Here is a 24755-nt window from a genome sequence, read left to right as displayed (position 1 = left end):
GATAAAATCTGCGCCTGCGCAAACGGTAAACTACGGTTCGTTAAGTTAGAATTGCGCAGGCGCAAACTGTAGGCCGACACTTCCTGTCGATTGTGGGGACCGCTGCTACTGTCCGAGGATCGGCTTCAGCCAGGGAAGGTTTTTATTTTCCGATGCTGTTACGCAAAAAATGACATCTGGGAAAAAAAGCCAATACTTATTAATGGAAACTTTTAATTGCAGCCGTGAGTCCGCAGTATCTAATGCTCTATTTATTGCATTTATAGAGCCAATATCCAGTGCTTTTTAAAACATGACTAAGGGCGGGTTGTGCCAGTGGTGACGCGTTGAAGAAGCCTGAAAGTGACAAAACGGTCACTAGCCACTTCGGCCTTCCCAGCATACTTTAGGTCGCGGGAAACTGTCGCAGCTTTAAGAGAGCTTTCAAGCCTCGAGAACTTTCACCGCGAGAATTTACGGGATTAGACATGGGAGGAGGAGCCCAAGTGTGGCGGCTGACAAATGACAGCTTTCGGATAGTCCCAGGCTTGAGCCTCGAGCCTGACGCGCACCTCCACCCCCCTGCGTGTGGCCGCTCGTGGCTCCGCCCCTTTGCCTGGGGCCACGTTCCCCATGCTGCCTGCACGCCTGACGCGTCAACTGCTCTGGCCCTTACTTCGGGCATCAACTCCCTCTCTGCCGCTCCGTGGCCTCCGGGAGCCACTCCTGGAGAGGAGATGCGCGGCCCCCACCTCCTCCCAACACCCATCGGGTGTGGGACGTGGGCTTCCTCGTGGCCCGACGGCGACTGGGGATTACGAAGGAAGAGATGACATGGAGGAGCGTTTTCTGTTCCCCGAGTACATCCCGGAGCCGGAGCCCGCACCGACTCTGGAAGAGCAGCTGCGGGAGCTACAGCAGCGTCAGGAGGAGGAGGAACGACAGAAGCAACAGCAGCAGGAGGAGCGGCTGCAGGAGAAGCTACGGGCCAGCCACCGGGTGCACCGGGTCGTGGAGCACCCAGTCGTGGGCCACCCGGACCCGATGGTGCAGCCCAGCGGCCTGAACTGCTCGGGTTGCGGGGCAGAGCTGCACTGCCAGGACCCCGGCGTGCCTGGCTACCTGCCTAGCGAGAAGTTTCTTAGCGCGGCGGCGCAGGCCGGCGGGCTGGCGCGGACGGTGTGCCAGCGCTGCTGGCTACTGGTGCACCACCGGCGCGCCCTGCGCCTGCAGGTGAGCCGCGAGCAGTACCTGGAGTTGGTGAGCGCTGCGCTGCGGAAACCTGGGCCCGCCCTGGTGCTCTACATGGTAGACCTGCTTGATCTGCCCGACGCCCTGCTGCCCGACCTACCCGCGCTAGTAGGCCCCAAGCAGCTGATCGTGCTGGGGAACAAGGTAGACCTGCTGCCCCAGGACGCTCCCGGCTACCTGCAGCGGCTCCGAGAGCGGCTCTGGGACGACTGTGCCCGCGCCGGGCTCCTGCACCCCCCTGACCACCGAGGGACACTGCATTCCGGCGGGGACCGGCCACCCGATGGGGAAGAGAATTCGAATCATTCGGCCAGGTCCGCTACTGTACTCAGGGACGTGCGGCTTATCAGCGCCAAGACTGGCTATGGAGTGGAAGAGTTGATCTCCGCGCTTCAGCGCTCCTGGCGCTACCGCGGCGACGTCTACCTGGTTGGCGCCACCAACGCTGGCAAGTCCACTCTCTTCAACACGCTCTTGGAGTCGGATTACTGCATTGCCAAAGGCGCTGAGGCTATCGACCGAGCCACCATCTCCCCTTGGCCTGGTGAGTCTTAGAGGGGCCGCCCCTTTCGTTTTCTGAGCTACTTACCGTATGTCCCCATGTACAATAGAAGACTCACCTTTTTTCGAAAATGTTGGGGTCTAAAAACTGGGTGCATCTTATACAGTGGTTGTAGTTTTTCTTACTTGCATTTCTCGCTTTTTTGCGCTTGTTTATGTGCTCATTGTTGAAGACAGGGATTCTCATCAGACACACATGAGGACAAGCTAATGGATGGATTTTTGACAGTGATGAGTCGTTGTATGAATTTTATGATGAATTAAACCTTAGGGCAGTAGCTTTATGTAATACATTTTTTTTCAAAATTCAGGCCCCAAAATTAAGGCCTGTCTTATACATGGGGAAATGCGGTAATATCCACCAGGAACTGTCTGGAACCTTTAACACTTCTCCCTACTTGGGTCACACCTCTCTTCTTTGTCAGCTTACTGCTTAGAAATTTAGTTGATGCTGGTAGTACTCCAGCCCGCTGGGAACTACCAGTGTTGTGTAGGAGAAAACCTACTCAAGACACAAATTTATGGCAAGAGGAAGAGGAGGAGGCCTACCAAGGGAGGCAAAGAAGACCTGAATTTCCTTCTCCCTTAGCTTTTAATGATCAGAAGCAGAACAGAGGTACAGTAACCAGATTACCTGGGAGGCCAGGTAATAAGGGGAAGAAATGACTAATGGCCATTTTGCTGACATGGAGAAAGGGCTAATTTGGGTCTGTACATTCTTTTTCTTTTGCTAATTAACAAAGGAAAGGGCAATCTAGAACCTCTAGGCTAATTTTGTAAAGAACGTTCACATGCATTTCTTTGTGTCTGCACAAAGGTCACTCACTAACAGTTTCTTAGTGTTTGCATCGAGAGACATTCACTCAAGGCTTTTAACTAAATTCCCTAATCCAAGTCAGATGGTTCAAGGTTTAATGGGTGATTCCCTCCAGATGTTGTAGTAATTTTCTAATAGAAATATTTATGGAGCACTTCTATGTTCAGTCACTGTTCTAGCCACTAGAGATAAACCAGGCAACAAAACAAAGTTCCTGCTCTTTTGGAAGTTTCCCTTGTAGCCTTGGATGTTTCCCGGGAAAGCCCTTTGACTTTCTAAACCTACCTCCACTGTCTCGAGTTTATTCATGCGATCAGTATACTACACACATTTAACGTTTGGATAATTCACTAACACAGTATGATGTGTGGCTTTGTTGAGAAGAAATGTTGAGATTTTGTTACTTTAAGAAACTTCTGTAATTGCACAACGGGGCCTTCTATGACCCTGTTTGTATTTAACATTTGGCAAAACTGCCTCATTTGTTCCTTTGAAACCAGTGTTTAACTTTGCTTGGTAAGCTGTTCTTCTTTACCCTAGACTTTGGCTGAATTATACACAGAAGTGCTTTTATATAGGATGGTAGTATGATGAAATGAAAATAAATCAGGCCTGCAGATTTGGGATTCACATCCTGGTTGAGCCTGTGAGCCGATTTCTGAACATACTTCCTTATCTGTAAAGTCAGAATAATTTTGTACAGGGTTTTCATGAAGGTTAAGTGACATAAATCACAGTACCCAAGCCAGTGTGCAGCTCCTCAAAAATGTTACTTTTCCTTTTCTTGTGCACTTTTATTAAAATATATTCTTTGGTATTTCAGGTACTACATTAAACCTTCTGAAATTTCCTATTTGCAACCCAACTCCTTACAGAATGTTTCAAAGGCATAAAAGGCTTAAAAAAGATGCAACTGAAGCTGAAGAAGATCTTAGTCAGCAAGAAAAAATTCAACTTAATCTCTTAAAAAAGCATGGTTATGTAGTAGGTAAGCATCTTCTACAGGAGAACTCTTGGGTGTGTGCTAAAATTCTTTGCTGAGCAACCTGAAGTAGAGCTGTTTGGGGATAGTCAGTTTTTGTGGGGAGAGACTACTCCACTCATTCTAGGCCCATTTTAAAGGTAAGGCCACTGTTTCAAAACTCAGGGTTCATTGTGCTGAGAAAATTGAGACAGTAGATACTTGGGAGAAATCCAGAAAAGGAATCATATAGTAGCTGCCCACCTAGACATTGTCAGCAGTATAAGCATTTCCACTAAAATACAGCCCCCTCCTTGCAGACCGATACAGGTTGTTGACTCCATGCAGTAGCTTTAAATTAGATTGCCCCCTTTCCCTGGTATCTCTTTTTCAACCTTTATTTATTAAAAAACAAGTTGAGCCTGACCATGCAATGATGCAGTGGATAGAGCATCAGCCTGGGATGCTGAGGACCCAGGTTTGAAACCCCGAGGTTGCCAGCTTGAGCGTGGAATCATAGACATGACCCCAAGGTCGCTGGCTTGAGCAAGGGGTCACTGGCCCAGCTGGAGCCCTCTAGTCAGTGCACAAATGATGAAGCAATCAATGAATAACTAAGGTGCCACAATGAAGAACTGATGCTTCTCATCTCTCTCCTTCCTGTCTGTCTCTCCTTCTCTCTCTCACTAAAAAACAGTTTGATTTCCAATAGTTCCCCCCCCCCACCTGATGTACACAGCCAGCCATACACTTGATTGTTTGTCCCTATCTATCCTTTCTGTGTGTCTCACAAAAAAAAAAAAAAAGGCAAAACAGAGCTGTATCATTGTAGCCTCACTTTCTTTTTTCTTTTAAAAAAAAATTTTTTTTAGATCTTATTTATTCATTTTTATAGAGAAAGGGGAGAGAGAGAAAGTGAGGAGGAGCTGGAAGCATCAACTCCCATATGTGCCTTGACCAGGCAAGCCCAGAATTTCAAACTGGCACCTCAGTGCTCCAGGTCAATACTTGATCCACTGCGCCACCACAGGTCAGGCTTTAATTTTAATTTATTGATTTTAGTAAGAGACAGAGACAGGAACATTGAGCCGCTACTGTATGTGCCCTGACCAGGAATTGAACCAGCAACATCTGCACATGGGACCATGCTCTACAGAGCTATTCAGCCAGGGCTGTAGCCTCACTTTCATAGCTCATAGTTAGTAACTTGTTTGACACAAATGTTAGAATTATCTGTCTGGAGTCTAAGGCTTTAAAGGAGCAACTAATGACTTCAGTGTAACTTGTTCTAGGAAGAGTTGGAAGAACATTCTTGTATTCAGAAGAACAGAAGGATGACGCTCCCTTTGAGTTTGATGCTGATGCGCTTGCCTTTGACATGGAAAATGAGCCTGTTATGGTTGCAGATACATCTACCAAACAAGTAGAACTGACCCCAGAAGATGTGAAGGATGCCCACTGGTTCTATGACACCCCTGGGATTACAAAGGAAAATTGTGTATGTGTTTGATATGTTTTTTATAAACATTAACTTTTGATTGCATAAATACCATCTTAATTGGTAGAACACAGGAAAGGAGGTTATACTTCCATTATAAACTGAGTTCTGATTCGTTCACAGAAGTGGTTTAGGGATGAATCTGTATGCCGTCAAGTTCTATATTTCATTTGTTGGGCCTCACTGCTGATATCCTACTTGTATTATTGTGCCTGTTACCTTAGTTATGAAAACATTTTACAGAATCATAGATTTTGAGGTTGGAAGAAATCATTAACATATCACTGCAGTCAGCCACCTGTTCCATGCTTGAAGGCCCTCTATAACACAACAGTCAGAGGGCACCCAGCTTGAACTGCTGCAAGCAGTGACTCATCATCAGCTGAAGCAGTGTCACCTTACCTCCGAAGGTAACCTATTTGGCTTTGACCTGCTCTTTGTATTGAACTGAACAGTCTTCCTGTAACTTGTACCCATTGTTCCTCAAAGCTATGGAGAATGAATATAATACCTATTTTCCTTGCCAGACTTTGAAATATTTTAAAGTATAATGTCCTATCTCTTCCTCACTACCTTTTCTTTCATTAGTTCATCCAACCAATATTGAGTACTTACTCTCTGACATACTCCAGATTATTTGTCCTTAATTCCTAAATATGTTCTCTCTGAGAGGTTATTCATCAACCCAGGCCCCTTTCAAAATGTTTTCTAATTTGTATTTGTTCTTAAAGTATGACACTAAGAATTTAATTTCTTGCATAAGTGCCCTCATTTGAGCATAATTTAAAATAGGGTTAACCAGGTGTCTTGCCCTTGTATATCTTTTTAATCCAATTGCATATCTCCTAGGAAGCTTTGATTCTATCTTGTTAAATTCAGCCTATATCCTACATCTTCATTAAATCTCACAACTTTTTATTTATTTGCAGTTTTGATTATTGTTCACGTCATTCATTGATTGACACAAGTGTGCATCCAGGATACAGCCTTACCACAGATCTATTAATCAGCTTCCTTTGAATCTGGTTACTGACCAGTTTCTAATTCGTCTAATTATCTCTGTATTTTCCTATGAAACATTGGTTTCTTAGGTACTTTTTCTTCCTTTGCGTCATTAGTATTACTTAGAGTTTCATTCTCAGAATTGCATTACATGTAGTTACCCATATCATTGAATCATATGGGTCTTTTAACTTTGTTTCACTTCTGGATTAATTATTGTGTCCAAAAAATAGTAATTATTGTGTCCAGTCTTTTCTTCCATAGCAATCAAAAACTTAAGAGTAACTGGACTGCTTTCTATTAATCTTTTATCACTAACTTCAACTCATTTTTCCCATTTAGATTCATGTCAGGGATAGCAACTTTTGTAATCATATATACCCTCTTGTCAAATAGAAAGGCAAGAATTTGCTAAATATTCTCTCAGCAGAATGAGACCCTCAAATTGCTTAGATATAAAGGGTCTTTAAAGTAATTTGCATCTGTGCTAGTTTATTGATATATTTATTTGATGCCTTAAATCGGTGTTTCCAAACCAAACCAAGTAATTCTGTTGTGAAGTCATTAGGGTCTAAAACGAGTTAAAAGGTTTCTTTGTTGCAGGTAGCTTTTAATTTGTTTCTTCAAATGCAAATGCTGGGGAAACTAGTCCCCTTATGTATTTTCATGTGAGTCTCTAGATATCATTTATTTTTTATTTCCTTATTTTTCTTGATAACTAAACTAAGTTTATAAAAGTTGTTTCCCTTCTCTGTTCTTTTTCTTTTTAAATCAAACTTCAATTCCTTAGGTCTTACCAAAATCTTGGACTCCCTGGCATTTCCTTTTCTGTTTTCTCTAGTCTGTTAAGGAAATGTTCATCCTTAAAGCAGATGATTCATAACCTTCTGAGTATTTGGGAGAAGTAAGTAAGCTAAAGACCAGAATTTAGAAAGGGGTGCTTCAAGTTCTTTTTCTGCTCCTAGAATGCTGTGACCATTTTGCATTTAATATATGCATACTTGCTACTAGGACATAAGATAGCTTATTGTCTTACCTTTAGCTGAAAACTACTTCCTAGAAGCCTTGATGGTAAGTACATGTTTTCTGTCTTGGGATTGAATCATCAGTGTTTTTAGTTCATGCCAGTTTTGACATTCGGGGATGCTGCTGACATAAGGAAGTCTCATGCTCCTATAAATTTATTAACTCCAGATTAAGTTGTGAAACAAGAGAGGAGCCATTCGTAAACTGATCAATTTATACAGAAAGAATGAATACATTTTATATGCAGCAAATTCTGACATCATTTGGTTTATTAGGAAGTCTAGAATATTTTTTCATTGCTTTTTATCTTATAGGTAAACCACAATATATCTTCAGTAAAAGTAATTCTCTAAAAAACCTGCCTGTTGCTTCACAGATTTTAAATCTTCTAAAAGAAAAAGAAGTAAATATTGTTTTGCCAACGCATTCCATTGTTCCAAGAACTTTTGTGCTTAAACCAGGAATGGTTCTATTTTTGGGTGCCATAGGCCGCATAGATTTCCTGCAGGTAAGGGATGTCTGTACCATTAAAAAATGACTTAGTATTTGGATTTATTTTAAGGAAGCAGATTTATGAACAATACTGGAAAAATGTTGATAACTGTGTCATGACTGTATGGGGCATTGATATACTATTCTTTGTTTTTTAATGCCCATTATAAAAATTTTGGAAAAATTAATGAAGGGTTAAAATACAGTAGTAGAGTACTTTTCCTCCCAAGAGCACACCCGTACCATTCTCCTCTTCCTTCCTCCTCTTTTTCCCCAAGAGGCATGTTTTCCTTACCTACCTCTTTCTCCTAAACTCTAAGGCAGTGGTCCCCAACCTTTATTGGGCCACGGACCAGTTTAATGTCAGAAAATATTTTCACGGACCTGCCTTTAGGGTGGGACAGATAAATGTATCATGTGACCAAGACAAGCGTCAAGAGTGAGTCTTAGACGAATGTAACAGGGAATCTGGTCATTTTTTAAAAATAAAACATTGTTCAGACTTAAATATAAATAAAACGGAAATAATGTAAGTTATTTATTCTTTCTCTGCGGACTGGTACCAAATGGCCCACGGACCAGTACCAGTCCACGGCCCGGGTGTTGGGGACCACTGCTCTAAGGGATCCCATGAGGCTTGCAACCAGAGGTGCAATGGGCGGCAGCTCCTCCCGGGCTAATTCCCTGAACCTGTCCCAGGGCCCCTGTTCTCTGGCTCCAGTGAGCTGACAGCAGCCACGACGAGGCTCTCCTGTTGCTTCTACCCTAAGCCTTTCATTGTTTCACTGCCCCCAGCTTTAGTAAATGTCTTTTCAAAATAAAAAATAAGCCTGACCTGTGGTGGCGCAGTGGGATGAAGCGTCGACCTGGAACGCTGAGGTCGCCGGTTCGAAACCTTGGGCTTGCCTGGTCAAGGCACATATGGGAGTTGATGCTTCCTGCTCCTCCCCCTTTTCTCTCTCTCTCTGTCTTTCTCTCTCACTCCTCTCTCTCTAAAAAAATCAATAAATAAAATATTTAAAAAATAAAAAACAAAAAAAAGGTATGGTAATAGGGCTTAAAACTATATCTTCAATAGGATTTAGGAAGATATAGTTCTTAATGCCCCATACAGCCTGGCATTAAGAAAAGATACTGCCAGCCTGGCCTGTGGTGGCACAGTGGATAAGCGTCGACCTGGAGCACTGAGGTCGCTGGTTCGAATCCCTGGGCTTGCCTGATAAAGGCACATATGGGAGTTGATGCTTCCTGCTCCTCCCCCTGCCCTTCTCTCTCTCTCTCTCTCTCTCTCTCTCTCTCTCTCTGTTTTTCTCTCTCTCTTTCTCTCTCTTTCTCCCTCTCCTTCCTCTCTCCCTCTTCCCCTCTGTCCTCTCTAAAATGAATTAAGTCTTAAAAAAAAAAAAGATGCTGCCCCACCCAGTGTTGCTAGTTCACATGGAAATTATAGGTCAAACCTTTAAGTATAGTGTGAATATGCACTAAATAAAGTCTATACATAGGCCTGACCTGTGGTGGTGCAGTGGGATAAAGCTTCGACCTGGAACACTGAGGTTGCCGGTTCGAAACCTTGGGCTTGCCTGGTCAAGGCACATATGGGAGTTGATGCTTCCTGCTCCTCCCCCTTCTCTCTCTCTCTCTCTCTCTAAAAATCAATAAATAAAAAATATTTTTAAAAAATCGATACATAAATTCCATTTATGTATATTTTTATGTATGTGGTTTTTGTTTGGCATTCATTTGCAACAGCATCATTCTGGGGATTTTAGAGTATCTATAGAATTGTGCCCAGTCTTGACGAAGTGAGGAGAGAGGAAAATAAAACATGGAAATGCCCCAACAATATTGTTTGCAACTTGGCCCTGGCCGGTTGGCTCAGCGGTAGAGCGTCGGCCTGGCGTGTGGGGAACCCGGGTTCGATTCCCGGCCAGGGCACATATAGGAGAGGCGCCCATTTGCTTCTCCACCCCCCCTTCCTCTCTGTCTCTCTCTTCCCCTCCCGCAGCCAAGGCTCCATTTGAGCAAAGATGGCCCCGGCGCTGGGGATGGCTCCTTGGCCTCTGCCCCAGGCGCTAGAGTGGCTCTGGTTGCGGCAGAGCGACGCCCCAGAGGGGCAGAGCATCGCCCCCTGGTGGGCATGCCGGGTGGATCCTGGTCGGGCGCATGCGGGAGTCTGTCTGGCTGTTTCTCCCCGTTTCCAGCTTCAGAAAAATACAAAAAAAAAAAAAAAAAAAAAAAAATATATATATATATATATATATATATATATATATATATATATATATATATATATATATATTGTTTGCAACTTGAAGGCTATTGCTTTAGCACATTTCTTGGGTTTTGTGTTTGTTCATGATTAGTCGCAAATTTATATAAAGTATCATTTCTGCCTGACCTGTGGTGGCGCAGTGGATAGATTGTCGACCTGGAATGCTGAGGTCACCGGTTTGAAACCCTGGGCTTGCCCAGTCAAGGCACATATGACATATAATCGATGAACAACTAGGGTGAAGCTACTATCAGTTGCTTCTCGCTTCTCCCCATCTCTGTAAAATCAATAAATAAAATCTTAAAAATGTATATATCATTTCACCTGACCAGGCGGTTGTGCAGTGAATAGGGCAGGCGTCCTCAAACTATGGCCTGCATGCAGCCCCCTGAGGCTATTTATCCCTCCCCACCACCACCCCGCCGCACTTCCGGAAGGGGCACCTTTTTCATTGGTGGTCAGTGAGAGGAGCACTGTATGTGGCAGCCCTCCAATGGTCTGAGGGACAGTGAACTGGCCCCCTGTGTAAAAAGTTTGGGGACCCCTGGGATAGAGCATCAGATTGGGACATGGAGGACCCAGGTTCGAGACCCCAAGGTCACCAGCTTGAGCGCGGGCTCATCTGGTTTGAGCAAAGCTCACCAGCTTGGACCCAAGGTTGCTGGCTTGAGCAAGGGGTTACTTGGTCTGCTGTAGCCCCCTGGTCAAGGCACAGGGCAATTGATGAACAACTAGTGCCACAATGAAAAATTGATGCTTCTCATCTCTCTCTCTTCCTGTCTGTCCCTATCTGTCCCTCTCTCTTACTCTCACTCTCTGTCAAAAAAAAAAAAAAAATATATATATATATATATATATATAATTTCTTTAAATGATATCAAGCCTATGAAAGGAATCATAGTTTTATATAAATTGTTGAAATGCTTAGCTTCTGCCATGTTGTGCAACCTTATTTTTAGGCATTAATATAGTTTGATTACAGCTACTGTACCAGTACTTATAAAATGAGTTTGATTTGTGTGTTTTTTTTAATTGTGCATTGTGATGTGCTGGTTTGGGGAGTTTTTCATTGTGTAAAATAACTTCTTTCTTTCTTAAGGGAAGTCAGTCAGCTTGGTTTACAGTTGTGGCTTCCAACATCCTTCCTGTGCACATTACTTCCTTAGACAAGGCGGATACTATCTATCAGAAGCACGCAGGCCATACGTTACTCAAGGTGAGGCGGCACGCTTTGATGATTGCATCGTTAGGTTAACATGCACCGTCATAGTTCCGCGCCCTGCTAAGGAGGCTTTGTCAGCGAGAACCGTCTGTGTCATACCATCAGCTAGTTCTCCCAGCACCTCGTCCTTAAGGGTTTGGCTGTAAAGAGAAGTGGGCCCTATAAAAAAAGGGATGTTGGACTCCTAGAATAGTTACCGAGCTGTGTTTTCTCTAGACTATACTGCCCAGTATGGTAGCCACATGTGGCTATTTAAATTAACTAATTACAATTAAATTTTAAACTTAGTTCTTCAGTTACACTAGCCACTTTTCAGCTGCTGAGCAGTCACATGGTTATAGAAAGTTGTCCTGGATAATGCTGAGGGGAGAGAAAGAAGTTACCGATTTTCTCACAACTGGGTGTGCTACTGGCATCTAGTGGGTGGAGGCCAAAGAAGATGCTAACATTCTGCAGTGCACAGGCCAGCCCCTCAACAAAGAAGTATCTAGACCGAAATGTCGGTACTGCCAAGGTTGAGAAGCCCTGGTCTGGGTGGAAAAACTCCCAGCTTCTTAATCTCATACACTTAAAAATAATCTCGCCTCTCCTCTCCGCTACTGGCTCCTTTCTTCTACCTGTAAATGTTAAGATTTCTCTCATCTTTAAAAAAAATTCAGTGTGCTGTTTATTCTTCCTCTTTACAGTCAAGGTTGCTTCTACTCCTTATGTCCCATCCTCTAAAGTCCCTGTTGGGCACTTACTGTGCCAGTAAAATTGCTTTTACCAGATTCCCCAAAGGTTGAGTGGGGACTGTTTTCAGCTTCTTAACAAGATGGTCTAGACACTGTTGGCTAGGAAGTATGTTAAGGTCATTGGCTCCAGTCAAGTCTCACTTCACTCCACTGCTTAACAAAGCTGTGTGGCCTGACCTGTGGTGGCGCAGTGGATAAAGCGTCAACCTGGAAACACTGAGGTTGCCGGTTCGAAACCCTGGGCTTGCCTGGTCAAGGCGCATATGGGAGTTGATGCTTCCTGCTCCTCCCCCCTTCTCTCTCTCTCTCTCCTCTCTATAATGAATAAATAAAATCTAAAAAACAAAACAAACAAACAAAAAAAAACAACAACAAAAGAAACAAAGCTGTGTGACTTTAGGCAAGTTTCCTTTGCCTACATCATGGGGTCACGGTCTAGAGAAAGTTAAGTTCCAGGACACTGTTCTAAGTGCCGTGTAAGTGCTGGTGGTGGCAGTGGTGGAGGAGGAGAAGGAACGTAACTGTTGCGAAATTATCAGATGGAGCCAATGCAGAGGTAATTTAACATTAATTAATACTCGTGCAACCAAAAGTAAGTCAAAATATAAAATATACATCTGCCCTTCAATGATGATAAAAACAAAACTGACTTGAGTTACAAATACTTATCTGGATTTCCTAAGAAAGCCATGCTAAAATTAAATTCCTTTGAAATAACTGCCCTGAAGTCTAATATTCCAGAGATTCAGGTCTATTACATTTGTTCAATTTTTATGTCAAATACTAACACAAAAGTTGAAGTACAGCTTGCCTGACCAGTGGTGGCACAGTGGATAGGGCATCAACCTGGGACGCTGAGGTCCCACATTTGAAACTCCAAGGTCACCAGCTTGAGCATGGGTACCACTGGCTTGAGTGCGGGGTCATCAGCATGACCCCATGTTTGCTGGCTTGAGCCCAAAGGTTACTGGCTCAGCTTGAGCCCCCTCCCACCTCAAGGTACAAGAAGCAATCTGAGCAACTAAAGTGACACAACTAAAAGTTGATGCCTCTCAACTCTCTCCCTCCCTTCCTTCCCTTCTTTCTTCCTCCCTTCCTTCCTCTCTCTCTGTCTCTCAAGGGAAAAAAAAGTTGAAGTACAGCTTGAGATTTGCAGGAGAGAAAACTTGCTTAGTTTGTAAGACATGGCTCTCATAAACGTGAACTCTGTTGTCCTACCCCCATGCGTCTGCATAGCTTTCAGAATGGACATCACTGATAATTTCCAAAGCAGTAACCCGTCTTCTCCCAGTGTGACACACACAGTTCATCTCTGAATCCAGCCTTGGAGTTCAAGCTGTAATATGCTTTCATTAGGCTATTTTTGAGACCTTTAAGTATTTTCTCAGCTTCCAATTTTTACTGCCCTTCTCCTACTCCCACTCCCACTCCAAATAGATCTCCACAGCCAGGAGAGCAATGGTTCTCAACCAGCATTGACCTTTGCCCCCAGAGAACATTTGTCAATGCCTGGTGACATTTTTGGTTTTCACACTTGATGGTGTCAAGTAGAGGCCAAGGATGCTAAAAATTCTACACTGCACAGGACAGCCTCCCCACTCCCCAACTAAGTATTTTTCAGTCCAGGGCATCAATAGTGCCGAGGTGGAGAATTCCTATGCTACACAATATACTCTAGACCAGGGGTCTCAAACTCAGCATGTGGGCCGCAGAGCAAGATCACAGCTGTTCGGCGGGCCGCACTAGGTCTACAAAAGGCAACTGTTACGCAACACTTTTCTCACTGCAGTTGAAAACAAAAAAAAATCAGTACAACAAGCACAATTGTACATGCAGTTTACTCAGTGTCACAAAACGACCAGAAACTGTAGTTCGCATCACAACTGCTGTTAACTAAGCTAATATCTAGCTAGGATGCTAGAGAAATGAAAAATACAAGTAGGCCCCTAGGCTTACTTAATTTTATCCAAAATATTTTGAACTTCGTGGATTAGTCTGCGGGCCGCACAAAATTGTTCGGCGGGCCGCGAGTTTGAGACCCCTGCTCTAGACAGTTAAAACTACATTTCCTAAACTCATCCCTTTTCCAGTTTTTTTGTCTATACATGCTAACCCAGAATAACTTTCAAGTGAGTAACTTTGACCTATTTCTCAAAAGACTGCTCAGATATTCATTAATGTTTTCCTTGACCAAAACCTATTCATTACTTCCTCCACAACTGTAATACTTAATATATGCTTCTCATCACATCTCTTACCTTATAATTGGTTTACATGTTATTTCCACCTTCTGATCTCCTTGGGGGAAGGGACCATACATCTATCTTTCTGTCCCGAGTGCTAAACACAGAGACATCTATGTACCCTTGACTTGTCATGAGGCAGAGATTAATCGTTTGTGGGCAGCCAAGCCTATAAGAGCTAAGGTATTTGGAAAGATATTGTCTCAGTTGCCCAACATTACTCTTGTAAGTCTTTATGGAGGACTATATAAACAGTGTAAATTAATAAAGCAAGATTTTGCTATCAGGAGGTTACCACCCACAGGTGGCCCTTGGCAGTAGGAATGTAGGCTTCCTGTTCTTTTCATGTGACCTAGAAGTGATTTGGGTTTTTTTCAACAGTTAATGTTTAAAAGGATGTTTTTTAAATGAGAAGGTGTGAGATAGACTCCTGCATGCACCCTGACTGGGATTTACCGAACGACCCCAGGGCCAGTGCTCGAATCAACTGAGCTATCCTCAGTGCCTGCGGCCAACGCTTGGACCAACCAAGCTATACTCAGTGCCTTAGGCCAACGCTCGACCTGTTGAGCCACTAGCTGTGAGAGAGAGAGAGGGAGAAAGCAGGAGAGGGTGTGGGGAGAGAAGCAGAAGCAAATGGTCCACTTTTCACTTGTGCCCTGACAGGATCGAACCCAGAATGTCCACACACTGGGCCGATGCTATATCCACTAAGCCAACCAGCCAGGGCCAGGATTTTATTCTTGATTCCTGTAAGGAATTATCTTTCTAGAGCTTTACTTAATATTAGAGTTATGGGGAATTTAATTTCACTGTCCACACATCTTTGTTTTATCTCAATGGAAGGTCCCAATGGGTGGAAAAGAAAGAATGGCAGAATTTCCTCCTTTTGTTGCTGAAGACATTACCTTAGAAGAAGGACTTGGGGAATTTGAAGCAGTGGCTGACATCAAGTTTTCCTCTGCAGGTAATTTCACACCAGGCACTTTTTCATTTTATTTATTTATTTATTTATTTATTTATTTATTTATTTTTACCGAGTCAGAGAGAGGGACAGACAGGAAGGGAGAGAGATGAGAAGCATCAGTTCTTCATTGCAGCTCCTTAGTTGTTCATTGATTGCTTTCTCATATGTGACTTGATGGGGGAGGGGGACTCCAGCAGAGCAAGTGACCCCTTGCTCAATCCAGCAACCTTGGGCTTCATTCAAGTCAGTGACTTTTGGGCTCAAGTCAACGACCATGGGGTCATGTATATGATCCCATGCTCAAGCTAGCAACTCCGTGCTCAAGCTGGTGAGCCCACACTCAAGCCGGTGACCTCAGGGTTTCGAACCTGGGTCCTCTGCATACCAGTCTGATGCTCTGTGTACTGAGCCACCGCCTGGTCAGGCTATTTTATTTTTTAAATGTATTGATTGATTTTAGAGAGAGAAGAAGGGAGAGAGAGAGTCAGACACACTGATTTACTTCTGTTTGTGCCCTGACTGGGGATCAAACTGGCAACCTTTGTGCGTCCCAACAATGCTGTAACCAACTGAGCTATCCAGACAGGGCAGACACTTTTTTAAAGAAGAATAAAGTTGCCTTCATGTATATATAAAATGGCATACCTCTTTTTTTGATTGAGACAAAAAGGGAGGATGAGAAGCATCAACTCATAGTTGCTTTCACTTCAGTTGTACATTGATTGCTTCTCATGTGTCTTGACCGGGGTCAACCAGTGTCCCCTTGCTCAAGCCAGCAACCTTTGGGCTCAAGCTGGCAAACTTTGGGATTACATGGACAATTTTCCCACTGAAGCCAGTGACCTTGGGATTTAAAAGTGATGACGATGTCCTCAGCTTTCTGGAGTCAACGTTGTATCCACTGCACCACTACCAGTCAGGTGCCTTTTTATGTTTTTTTAAAATGTGCCTTAACAAGCCTGACCAAGCAGTGGCACAGTGGATAGAGCATTGGACTGGGACACGGAGGATCCAGGTTCAGAACCCCCAGGTCGCTGGATTGAACGCAGGCTCATCAGCTTGAGCGTGGGCTCACCAGCTTGAGTGCAGGGTCGCTGGCTTGAGCATGGGATCATAAACAGTGCAGGGTCACTGGTTTGAAGTCCAAGGTCACTGGCTTGAGCAAGGGGTCACTCACTCTGCTGTAGCCCCTCGGTTGAGGAACAAATAAAGTGCCTCAACGAAGAATTAATGTTTCTCATCTCTCTCCCTTTCTGTCTGTCTGTCCCTAGCTGTCCCTCTCTCTGTCTCTGTCAAATAAATAAATAAATAAAAATTTTAAAATGTGCCTTAACATAAGGTGAGTACTTTAAGGTATACATACTAGTTTAGTTACAGAATGCAATCTACTTTGTACCTTTTCACATGTGTTGTATGCTTTTCTAAGAAATAGAATGAAGGAGAACAGTAGCCTCCCTTGGTCCTCCATTTTAAGGTTTGGTTCAGTGTTTTCAGAGACACAGTTGCTAACACCATTTTGTGTTCCCCCACACACCTGGATAGGCTGGGTTGCAGTAACGCCTCAGCTGAAGGACCGACTACGTCTCCGAGGCTATACTCCACAAGGAACAGTGCTGACAGTCCGGCCCCCTCTCTTGCCACATATTGTGAACATCAAAGGAGAGCGCATCAAGAGAAGTGTGGCCTATAAAACCAAGAAGCTTCCTTCCCTTGTGTACAATCTGCAGAAGAAAAAACAGAAAAAAATATAAAGCTGACCTTGCTCGTGCTGGATAGTAACTATATAGCTCTAGTAAAGCTCCCCTACTCCAATCCTTTTTAAACTACTCAGAATTGGGCCTATTTGTAATGTTTGTGTTTGTAAATACAAGTTGTTTTTTTCTTGTAGAGTGTATATGTATATATGTTTGGAGTCTAACTGAGAGAACTTAGCAATTGGCATATTGAAAAAGTGAAGAAAATAAATGTCTCCAAAATAAGATAGGAGTGGTGGCTCTGTACCATGTAGTCATCCAAGGATCCGGCTGGGGGCGCACTCCTTGTCTTCCATCTCTCGGTCCATGGTGTTCACGCAAGTGGCCGTCCTTTCCCAGAGAAGGCAGGGAGAGGTTGAGATGAAGAGCAAGCAGCTTCCCTGTTTAAAAGAAGGGGACAGGCCCTGGCCGGTTGGCTCAGCGGTAGAGCGTCGGCCTGGCGTGAGGAGGACCCGGGTTCGATTCCCGGCCAGGGCACATAGGAGAAGTGCCCATTTGCTTCTCCACCCTTCCTCTCTGTCTCTCTCTTTCCCTCCCGTAGCCAAGGCTCCATTGGAGCAAAGATGGCCCGGGCGCTGGGGATGGCTCCTTGGCCTCTGCCCCAGGCACTAGAGTGGCTCTGGTCCCGGCAGAGCGACGCCCCCCGGAGGGGCAGAGCATTGCCCCCTGGTGGGCAGAGTGTCGCCCCTGGTGGGCATGCCGGGTGGATCCCGGTGGGGTGCATGCGGGAGTCTGTCTCTCCCCGTTTCCAGCTTCAGAAAAATACAAAAAAAAAAAAAAAAAGAAGGGGACAAATCTGGAAGTTACATGCATCATTTCACATAGTCCAATGGTCAGCAGTCACATGGCCACCGCACCCACCCCCAAGAAAGCTGGGAGATGTAAGGGGAAATGGGGACCGTTTCAGATTTTTATTAAAGGAGGAAGGGGAGGACACTGGAGAACAAGTAGAACTTTACCTTACATGAGTTAAGTGTCTGAAAACCCTGGGTTAAAAAAGGATTGAAGTTACATCTTTCTGGCATCCATAGTCTATTCTGCAACTATCAGAGCACTTAACCATTTTTACATTTCGTTATTCCTAGAGGAATACAATGAACAATTGCCAAGTCAAGTCCGGGGTCCTGAGGTGGAGATACTGTTAGTGGGATAAGCCAGCCTGAACGCAGTCAGGTCCATGAATTTCGTGGAGACTCGGTTTAGCATACACTTCATAGTCTCACATTCTCCGTCAGTGTGTATCTTCTAGCCCCCTTCTCACTATAAGTCCTCTTAGAATTAATGGTTGTTTTAAGATGCAACTTATAAAAACTTTGTAGATCTCACTTTCATTGCATTTCAAAGTGAGTACAGTTGGCATCTTGGGGAAGGTAGGTATTTATGTATAAAACATTTGAGTATATCAGGCCATCCTTCATTCCCAGATATTAAATGCCAGCAGCGCTTCCCCCTTATTCCATTGATCACTGTGACAACCTAAAAGTACCGCCGTCGTTTCCAAACACACACTCTAGAGGGCAGCAGCTTACCAAGTTGAAATTGGTAGCTGCTGATTTCTTTTTTACGTCATGGAATGAAATACCATTAATTTTACAAGTTAAATTGTGGCCATTATATTTCTATCTACTGTTCATAGTTTGGAGCTTAGGCATGACTCTAGCTAGAATGTAGGAAATCCAGTAAACTTGGCATTTGTAGAGAAACGCAGAACCTCAAAATGGATGTTGTCATTACCCTCCTAACTTCGAATATATTTTTATTTGGGGGAAAGGGAGGTTGTTTCTGTTTTTGTTTTGAGAGGAAGAGAGAAGCATAAACTCATCGTTCCACTTAGCTGTGCCTCCATTGGTGGCTTCTCAGATGCCCTGACGAGGGGTTGAGCCAGCCCCCTTGGCTCTAGGGGAGGATGCTCTACCCACTGTGACACCAGCCAGGGCTGAATATATATTTAGAAAGTAGACCATTTCTCCCTCCTTATCTTCTCTAGGCTTTTTTAGGCCTTTGACTAACAGATTTCATTTGTTAAATTTCATAACTGATACTCTAAAGTCTCTTTTACCTCCAAAATTCAATGTTTTTGTTTTATAAAGCTTGACTGAGGCTTTATCTAAAAATGTTCCAAGGAGTCTTGCTAGGAGTTTCAAACAATGCAATCTACTAAGTAAATTTCCATTTCCGTAGTTATTTTAGTTCGTCTCTTCAGGTCTTCATTTTCTCACCTATAAAGTAAAGAAATGGCAGATTTTTCTCAGTCTTAATCTTTTATGATTCTCAGTTTTAAAAAGCAGGAAATTCTAGGTGGATAAAGTATCGACCTAGAATGCTGGGGTCACCAGTTCGAAACCCTGGGCATGCCCAATCAAGACACACAGAGAAGCAACTACTATGAGTTGGTGCTTCCCATTCCCCCTATTTCTCCCTCTCCCTTTCCCTCTCCCACTCTCTCCTTTCTCTAAAATCAATAAATAAAATCTTTATAAAAAAAGGCAGGAAAGGGTGGTTCAAATACCTCACACAAGACACTATAGACACTCTCCACCTAGACAGTCGAAGACTCCCGCTCAGGTCTAGTATTAACTTACTTCATATTCTGCCAACTCGATGCAGCCCAGGATTGCTGCTGGCCTATTCAACTGTTCTAAAGGGATTTTGCTTTAAGAAAGTTTGGTTACCATGTTGGTTTCTGAGCTTTAGTCAGTTTATGGATACTTCTGAATCCATTATTCTGAGTATGAAGACTTCCCTTGAATCAGTAATCATTTACGCTGTGGCAGCTTGCAGGAATTAGTAAAAAGGAAAAATTAATGGCAAAGTGTCAGGACAGCCCCCTCACTTCCACAGAACAGGTTCTAAGTGGCTAGAACACAAGCTAGTTTATATTAGTTTACTTGACTACAGCCTTGTGTTCAGTAGGTCACCTCTTGTATTCATTTCACCTAAAAAGACAAAATCTGTGCCATTAAAGGGCTTTTTAACTTCTATGTGATATTAAGCTCAAAGTTTTATTTTTAAAACTTACACCTTTTTTACCCTCTATAACAGCACCATTTTTCCCCAAAATTACTGAGACAAAGTTAAGTTTATCACATTTTGTATTTTTAAGCACCATAAATGGCAAGTTGGACCCATCATTAGGGCTTTACTGTGCAGTTCCCCAGAGTCTAAATTTGTTTATGTTACGTGCGACATTCACTTCCCATGACAACCAAGGAGAAGAGCAGTACAGATGCAATCTTGTGTGCTTGTGTTTTTTTATCGTTCGGACACTTCTTGAGAAATGGAGAGCACGGCTCCTTTCCTGCAGATGACTAACCTGCAGCTTCGGCTGTGCCAGCTGCAGCAGAGTCGTTACTGCTTCACCGATCAGGCACCCAGCGCTGAGGGAGCTGTTTCATAGACAGCCTCTGATCATTTACCCTGGCTGTCTTCCCACTTGGCTCTGCCTCTGGAGCAATAGAATCATTTCCATTCTTTCTCAGACTGTTCCATTTTCTCTTGGCCGCTTTCCTCCTCCTGGGGGGATTGTTTTCTCTCAACTGTCAAAGAGTATGCTTAAACATTAAAAACAAGACTTCAGACTCCTGTGAATCGAATAGGTAGCACCTCTGCCTGCTCATTGTCATGTTGTCTGCCCCACTAATGCCCTGTAGTGGGAAGGGAAGGGTTCCGATTGATGCTTTTAATATTTCTTTAAGTATTTCTAGATCACCCTTAAAACACCCAGGGCTTGAACCCCCACATTCCTGTTTTACAAAAACTTCCTTTTGCTTCCCAAATAATTTTCAGAACTTACATTCTGAGTAGTCAACCTAGTGGAAGAATGTGTTGGGTCTTAATATTCTCGTTGGTAGATGCAGTAAGTATGATGCTTAATCAGAGACACTGTCAATACTTTTGGCCAGTAACTGCAGTAAATTAGAAAAGAGAGAGGCCATGGAGAAAAGACACACATGTGCTATAGAACACATCACTGGGTGACTTGGATAGCGAAAGACTGCTAAGGTGATTTGTTACTTTTTAGTATGCCCCTGGAAAACAGGCATTCAAAGCATGACGGGTAGTCAACCTTTTTATACCTACCACCCACTTTTGTATCTCTGTTAGTAATAAAATTTTCTAACTGCCCACTGGTTCCACAGTAATGGTGATTTATAAAGTAGGGAAGTAACTTTACTTTATAAAATTTATAAAGCAGAGTTACAGCAAGTTAAAGCATATAATAATAATTACTTACCAAGTACTTTCTGTCGGATTTTCGCTAAGTTTGGCAGAATAAATCTTTATAAAACAACTTACTATAGTTAAATCTATCTTTTTATTTATACTTTGGTTGCTCCACTACCACCCACCATGAAAGCTGGAATGCCCACTAGTGGGCGGTAGGGACCAGGTTGACTAGCACTGAATTAGGAGAATGAGGAAATTTTTTGTGTGTCTGTTTGATTTAATGGTTTATATCTTCCCCGGACAATATCAACAAAGCAGACTTAAATTTGCTTAGTAGCATTTACACTTTTCTAGGATTCCTTCCTCTCTTGCATGAAAGCTGTGGTACCTCATATTAGCTGTATTTCAGACTACTTGCTCATGGTTGCTATAATCATGTGTTAGCCCATATATTTTATTATTATTACTTTACAGTCTTATAATCCTAGTAGCTAGCTCTTACACTGAGCCAGGCACTGTTTGAAGTGTTTCACATTTATTAACTAAATCCTTTTAACAACCCCATGCAGGAAATATTATTATGTGCATTTACAGATGAAGAAACAGACGCAAGTAACTTGCCCAGGGTTACACAACCAATAAGTGATGGAGCTGTGATTCCAACAAACCCAAGCGGTCTGGCTCCAGCACCCACGTGGCTTTTTTAATTATATAGTAAAACTGACTTGTTTTCTTTCTAATGTACACCTCTCTGGATTTTTAAATTTGTATGGTTTCATTTAACAACCACCATAATCAATACAGAAAAAGCCCATTGCACCCATGTTTTTAATCACTATACAGTAGTGATTCTTTTATGTGCCAGAACCCATCACAAATCTAAAGGCCGGAACTTTTCACCCTCAGGAGGGAAACATGTTATCTCAGAAAAGGTCAGTCACTTTGAAGACCTCCAAAAGTAGCGACACAATTTCCTTGTTAACTCTGTGTAACTGCCACTTAGTTGTCTTTTTTAGCTTCCTTTGAATCCTGCCATATACAATTCTACCCTAAAAATATTTCCCAGAGCTGGGAAGGGTGTATGCATGCGTGGGTGTGTTGCTGTATCCTTAGGGTCTTATTACTTTATCAATGCTACCCAAACCTAAATACATGTCCCAGTTTGAATTCCACAGTCTTACCATCTCGGGGAGCTTGAAATCCACTGTGCTTTCATGGCTGGCTGGAAATCTTTTCACATTGCTAGTGAGCTTTGCCAAGTACCACGGACAGATCACAGCATGAGTGGAGATCCTGACCCACAATTCTGATTAAGAGAATAGTAAATAAGCCCTGACTGGATAGCTTGTTTGATTAGAGCATCGTCCTGATGTGCAAAGGTTGCCAGTCCAATCCCCGGTCAGGGCACCTACATACACAGATCGATGTTTCTGTCTGTCTCTCCCATCTTCTCTAAAATCAACAAATAAATTTAAAAAAAGAAGAAGAAAAGAAGTAAATTTGATAAACAGGAAATTTGGAATGTAAACATCTAAAGAATTAACGCCACTAACCTATCATAGAAAAGAAACTGATGTTTAATCTTGGCCCTACTAGTAACATAGAATTAGAACTGGGGGTCCCCATTTATTCACAAATCAAATAGCTTCAAAAACAAAATTGCTTTGGCCCTGAACTTGTTTAAATAGCCTTGTCTTTACTACTTGTATAGCACTCATCCTGCTTCCTGTTCCTTCTAACATCTGATTCTCACTAAAAGAGAGGATCCTGTCTCCTAATTAAAAGCTTTCTACATATTTCCTCCAGTTTTTCTCAGCATTTAACATCTGGTCTAAACAGATTTATCATTTTTTTCCAGTCTTTGTCTTAAAAATCTATGGTTAAATACTCAACAGAATGGAAAATTAGAGAAATGGGGACTACTTTCCTTTAAAATGCCAGATAAAAAATGTGTTTTACTGAAACACTAAATAAAATGTCTTTTTCACGGAATAAAACTATTATGTAAAGCTAATTCTGAGAAATGTGTTGAAAATTCTCAGCATGGGAACTGGGATGAGACTCTTCAACAAAGGAAAATAATGCTTAACAGTCCCATTTACCCATTAACTCCCATGGGGTAAGTCACTTCTGGGTACAGTTACTCGTTTAATTGGAAATGCTTATTTATTAACTAGATTGAGGGCATGATTAGGTTTGTATCCATATCTATTGCTGAGTAACAAACCACTCCAAAACTTGTTGACCTTTAAGCAAGCATTTATTTGCTCCCATTCTTCAGTTTAGCAGTGTAATCTGGGCTTATCTCAGTAGTTCTGCCCTATGAGGACATCCATTTGCAGACCTCACTCCATGTCAGGAGCTTCAGCTGGGATGGTTGTGACAGCTAGGCTTTTTTCCATTAGTCACTCTACGGCCTCGGCCTCAAGCAGGCAGGTTCAGGCTTGTTCACAAGGTGGCTGTGTTCAGAAAGAGTGTGAGAGTGGAAGCTGCAGAGCTTCTGGAAGCCAAAGCTCAGAAGCCATACAATGTCACTTTGCTACATTCCGTCGGTCAAAGCAAGGTCTAATATACCTGACCAGGCAGTGGCGCAGTGGATAGAGCATCGGACTGGGATGTGGAAGAACCCTGGTTCGAGACCCCCGAGGTCGCCAGCTTGAGCGTGGGCTCATCTGGTTTGAGCAAAAAGCTCACCAGCTTGGACCCAAGGTCGCTGGCTCAAGCAAGGGGTTACTCAGTCTGCTGTAGCCTCACAGTCAAGGCACATATGAGAAAGCAATCAATGAACAACTAAGGTGTCGAAACGAAAAACTGATGATTGATGCTTCTCATCTCTCTCCATTCCTGTCTATCCTCTCTGACACCCTCTATCACTGTAAAAACAAAAACAAAAAAACAAACCAAGTCCTAATAGCACAGATTCAAGCTGACTATGAGCTGCAAAGAATCTGTGGGCTTTTTTTTTCTTTTTCTGTAACATGGCATTACCATTCTACTGTGAACCTTTTTGTAATTTTTTAAATTGAATCTATTAGGGTAACACTGGTTAGTTATATAGGTTTCAGGTGTATAATTCCATATCATCTGTCTGCTGTATTGTGTGTCACCACCCCTAGTCAAGTCTCCTTCTATCACCACTTGTCCTCCCTTTATCCTCTTCTACCTCCCCCTAACCCCTCCCTCTGCCGATCACCATACTTATCTAAGTTCTTTTCTCCCCTGAACCCCTTCATCTTTCTCACCCTGCCCCACAACCCTCCTCCCCTCTGACAGCTGTCAGTCTGTTTTCTATGAGTCTGCTGCTTTTTTTTTTTTAAGTGAGAAGTGGGGAGACAGACAGACTCTTGCATGCATCCCGACCTGGATCCACCCGACAACCCTGCCTGGGGCCAATGCTCAAAGCAACAGAGCTATCCTCAGTGCCCAGGGTTATCCGCGAACCAACTGAGCCACTGACTGTGGGAGGGGAAGAGGAAGAGAAGGGGGAGAAGGAAGGGAAGAGAAGCAGATGGTTGCTTCTCATGTGTGCCCTGACCAGGAATCAAACCTAGGATGTCCATAAGCCAAGCCGACATGCTATCCACTGAGCCAGCACGCCAGGGCCAAGTCTGCTATTCTGTTTGTTAGTTTTTTGTTGTTGTTTGTTTTTAGAGACAGGCAGACAGGAAGAGAGATGAGAAGCATAAATTCATAGTTGTGGCACCTTAGTTGTTCATTGATTGCTTTCTCATATATGCCTTGACCAAGGGGCTGCAGCCAAGACAGTGACCCCTTGCTCAAGCCAGTGACCTTTGGGCTATGACTCCATGCTC

At 43.2% G+C, this 24755-nt stretch overlaps 1 protein-coding gene across 1 annotated transcript; it reads left to right on the top strand.

Annotated features, from left to right (window-relative positions):
* The first annotated feature begins 118 nt into the window (after positions 1-118).
* NOA1 (nitric oxide associated 1) lies at positions 119-17001 on the top strand. The gene is made up of 7 exons (XM_066386506.1): positions 119-1774; positions 3432-3596; positions 4862-5067; positions 7472-7603; positions 10956-11072; positions 14902-15022; positions 16565-17001. Exons 1-7 carry the CDS (start codon positions 613-615, stop codon positions 16771-16773), a joined length of 2112 nt encoding a protein of 703 aa, XP_066242603.1. The 5' UTR covers positions 119-612; the 3' UTR covers positions 16774-17001.
* The last annotated feature ends 7754 nt before the right edge of the window (positions 17002-24755 follow it).

Source organism: Saccopteryx leptura, chromosome 5 (assembly GCF_036850995.1).
Source record: "Saccopteryx leptura isolate mSacLep1 chromosome 5, mSacLep1_pri_phased_curated, whole genome shotgun sequence".
Classification (NCBI taxonomy): Eukaryota; Metazoa; Chordata; class Mammalia; order Chiroptera; family Emballonuridae; genus Saccopteryx; species Saccopteryx leptura.
This window is presented reverse-complemented; position numbering and strand designations above follow the sequence as displayed.

What these genes read in the sequence shown, in the direction of transcription:
- NOA1 (XM_066386506.1), top strand. Translation starts at nt 613, where the DNA reads ATGCTGCCTGCACGCCTGACGCGTCAACTGCTCTGGCCCTTACTTCGG. An exon ending in CACCATCTCCCCTTGGCCTG is followed by an intron (nt 1,775 to 3,431) that starts GTGAGTCTTAGA and finishes TTGGTATTTCAG; the next exon opens with GTACTACATTAAACCTTCTG. An exon ending in CAGGCCATACGTTACTCAAG is followed by an intron (nt 11,073 to 14,901) that starts GTGAGGCGGCAC and finishes TCTCAATGGAAG; the next exon opens with GTCCCAATGGGTGGAAAAGA.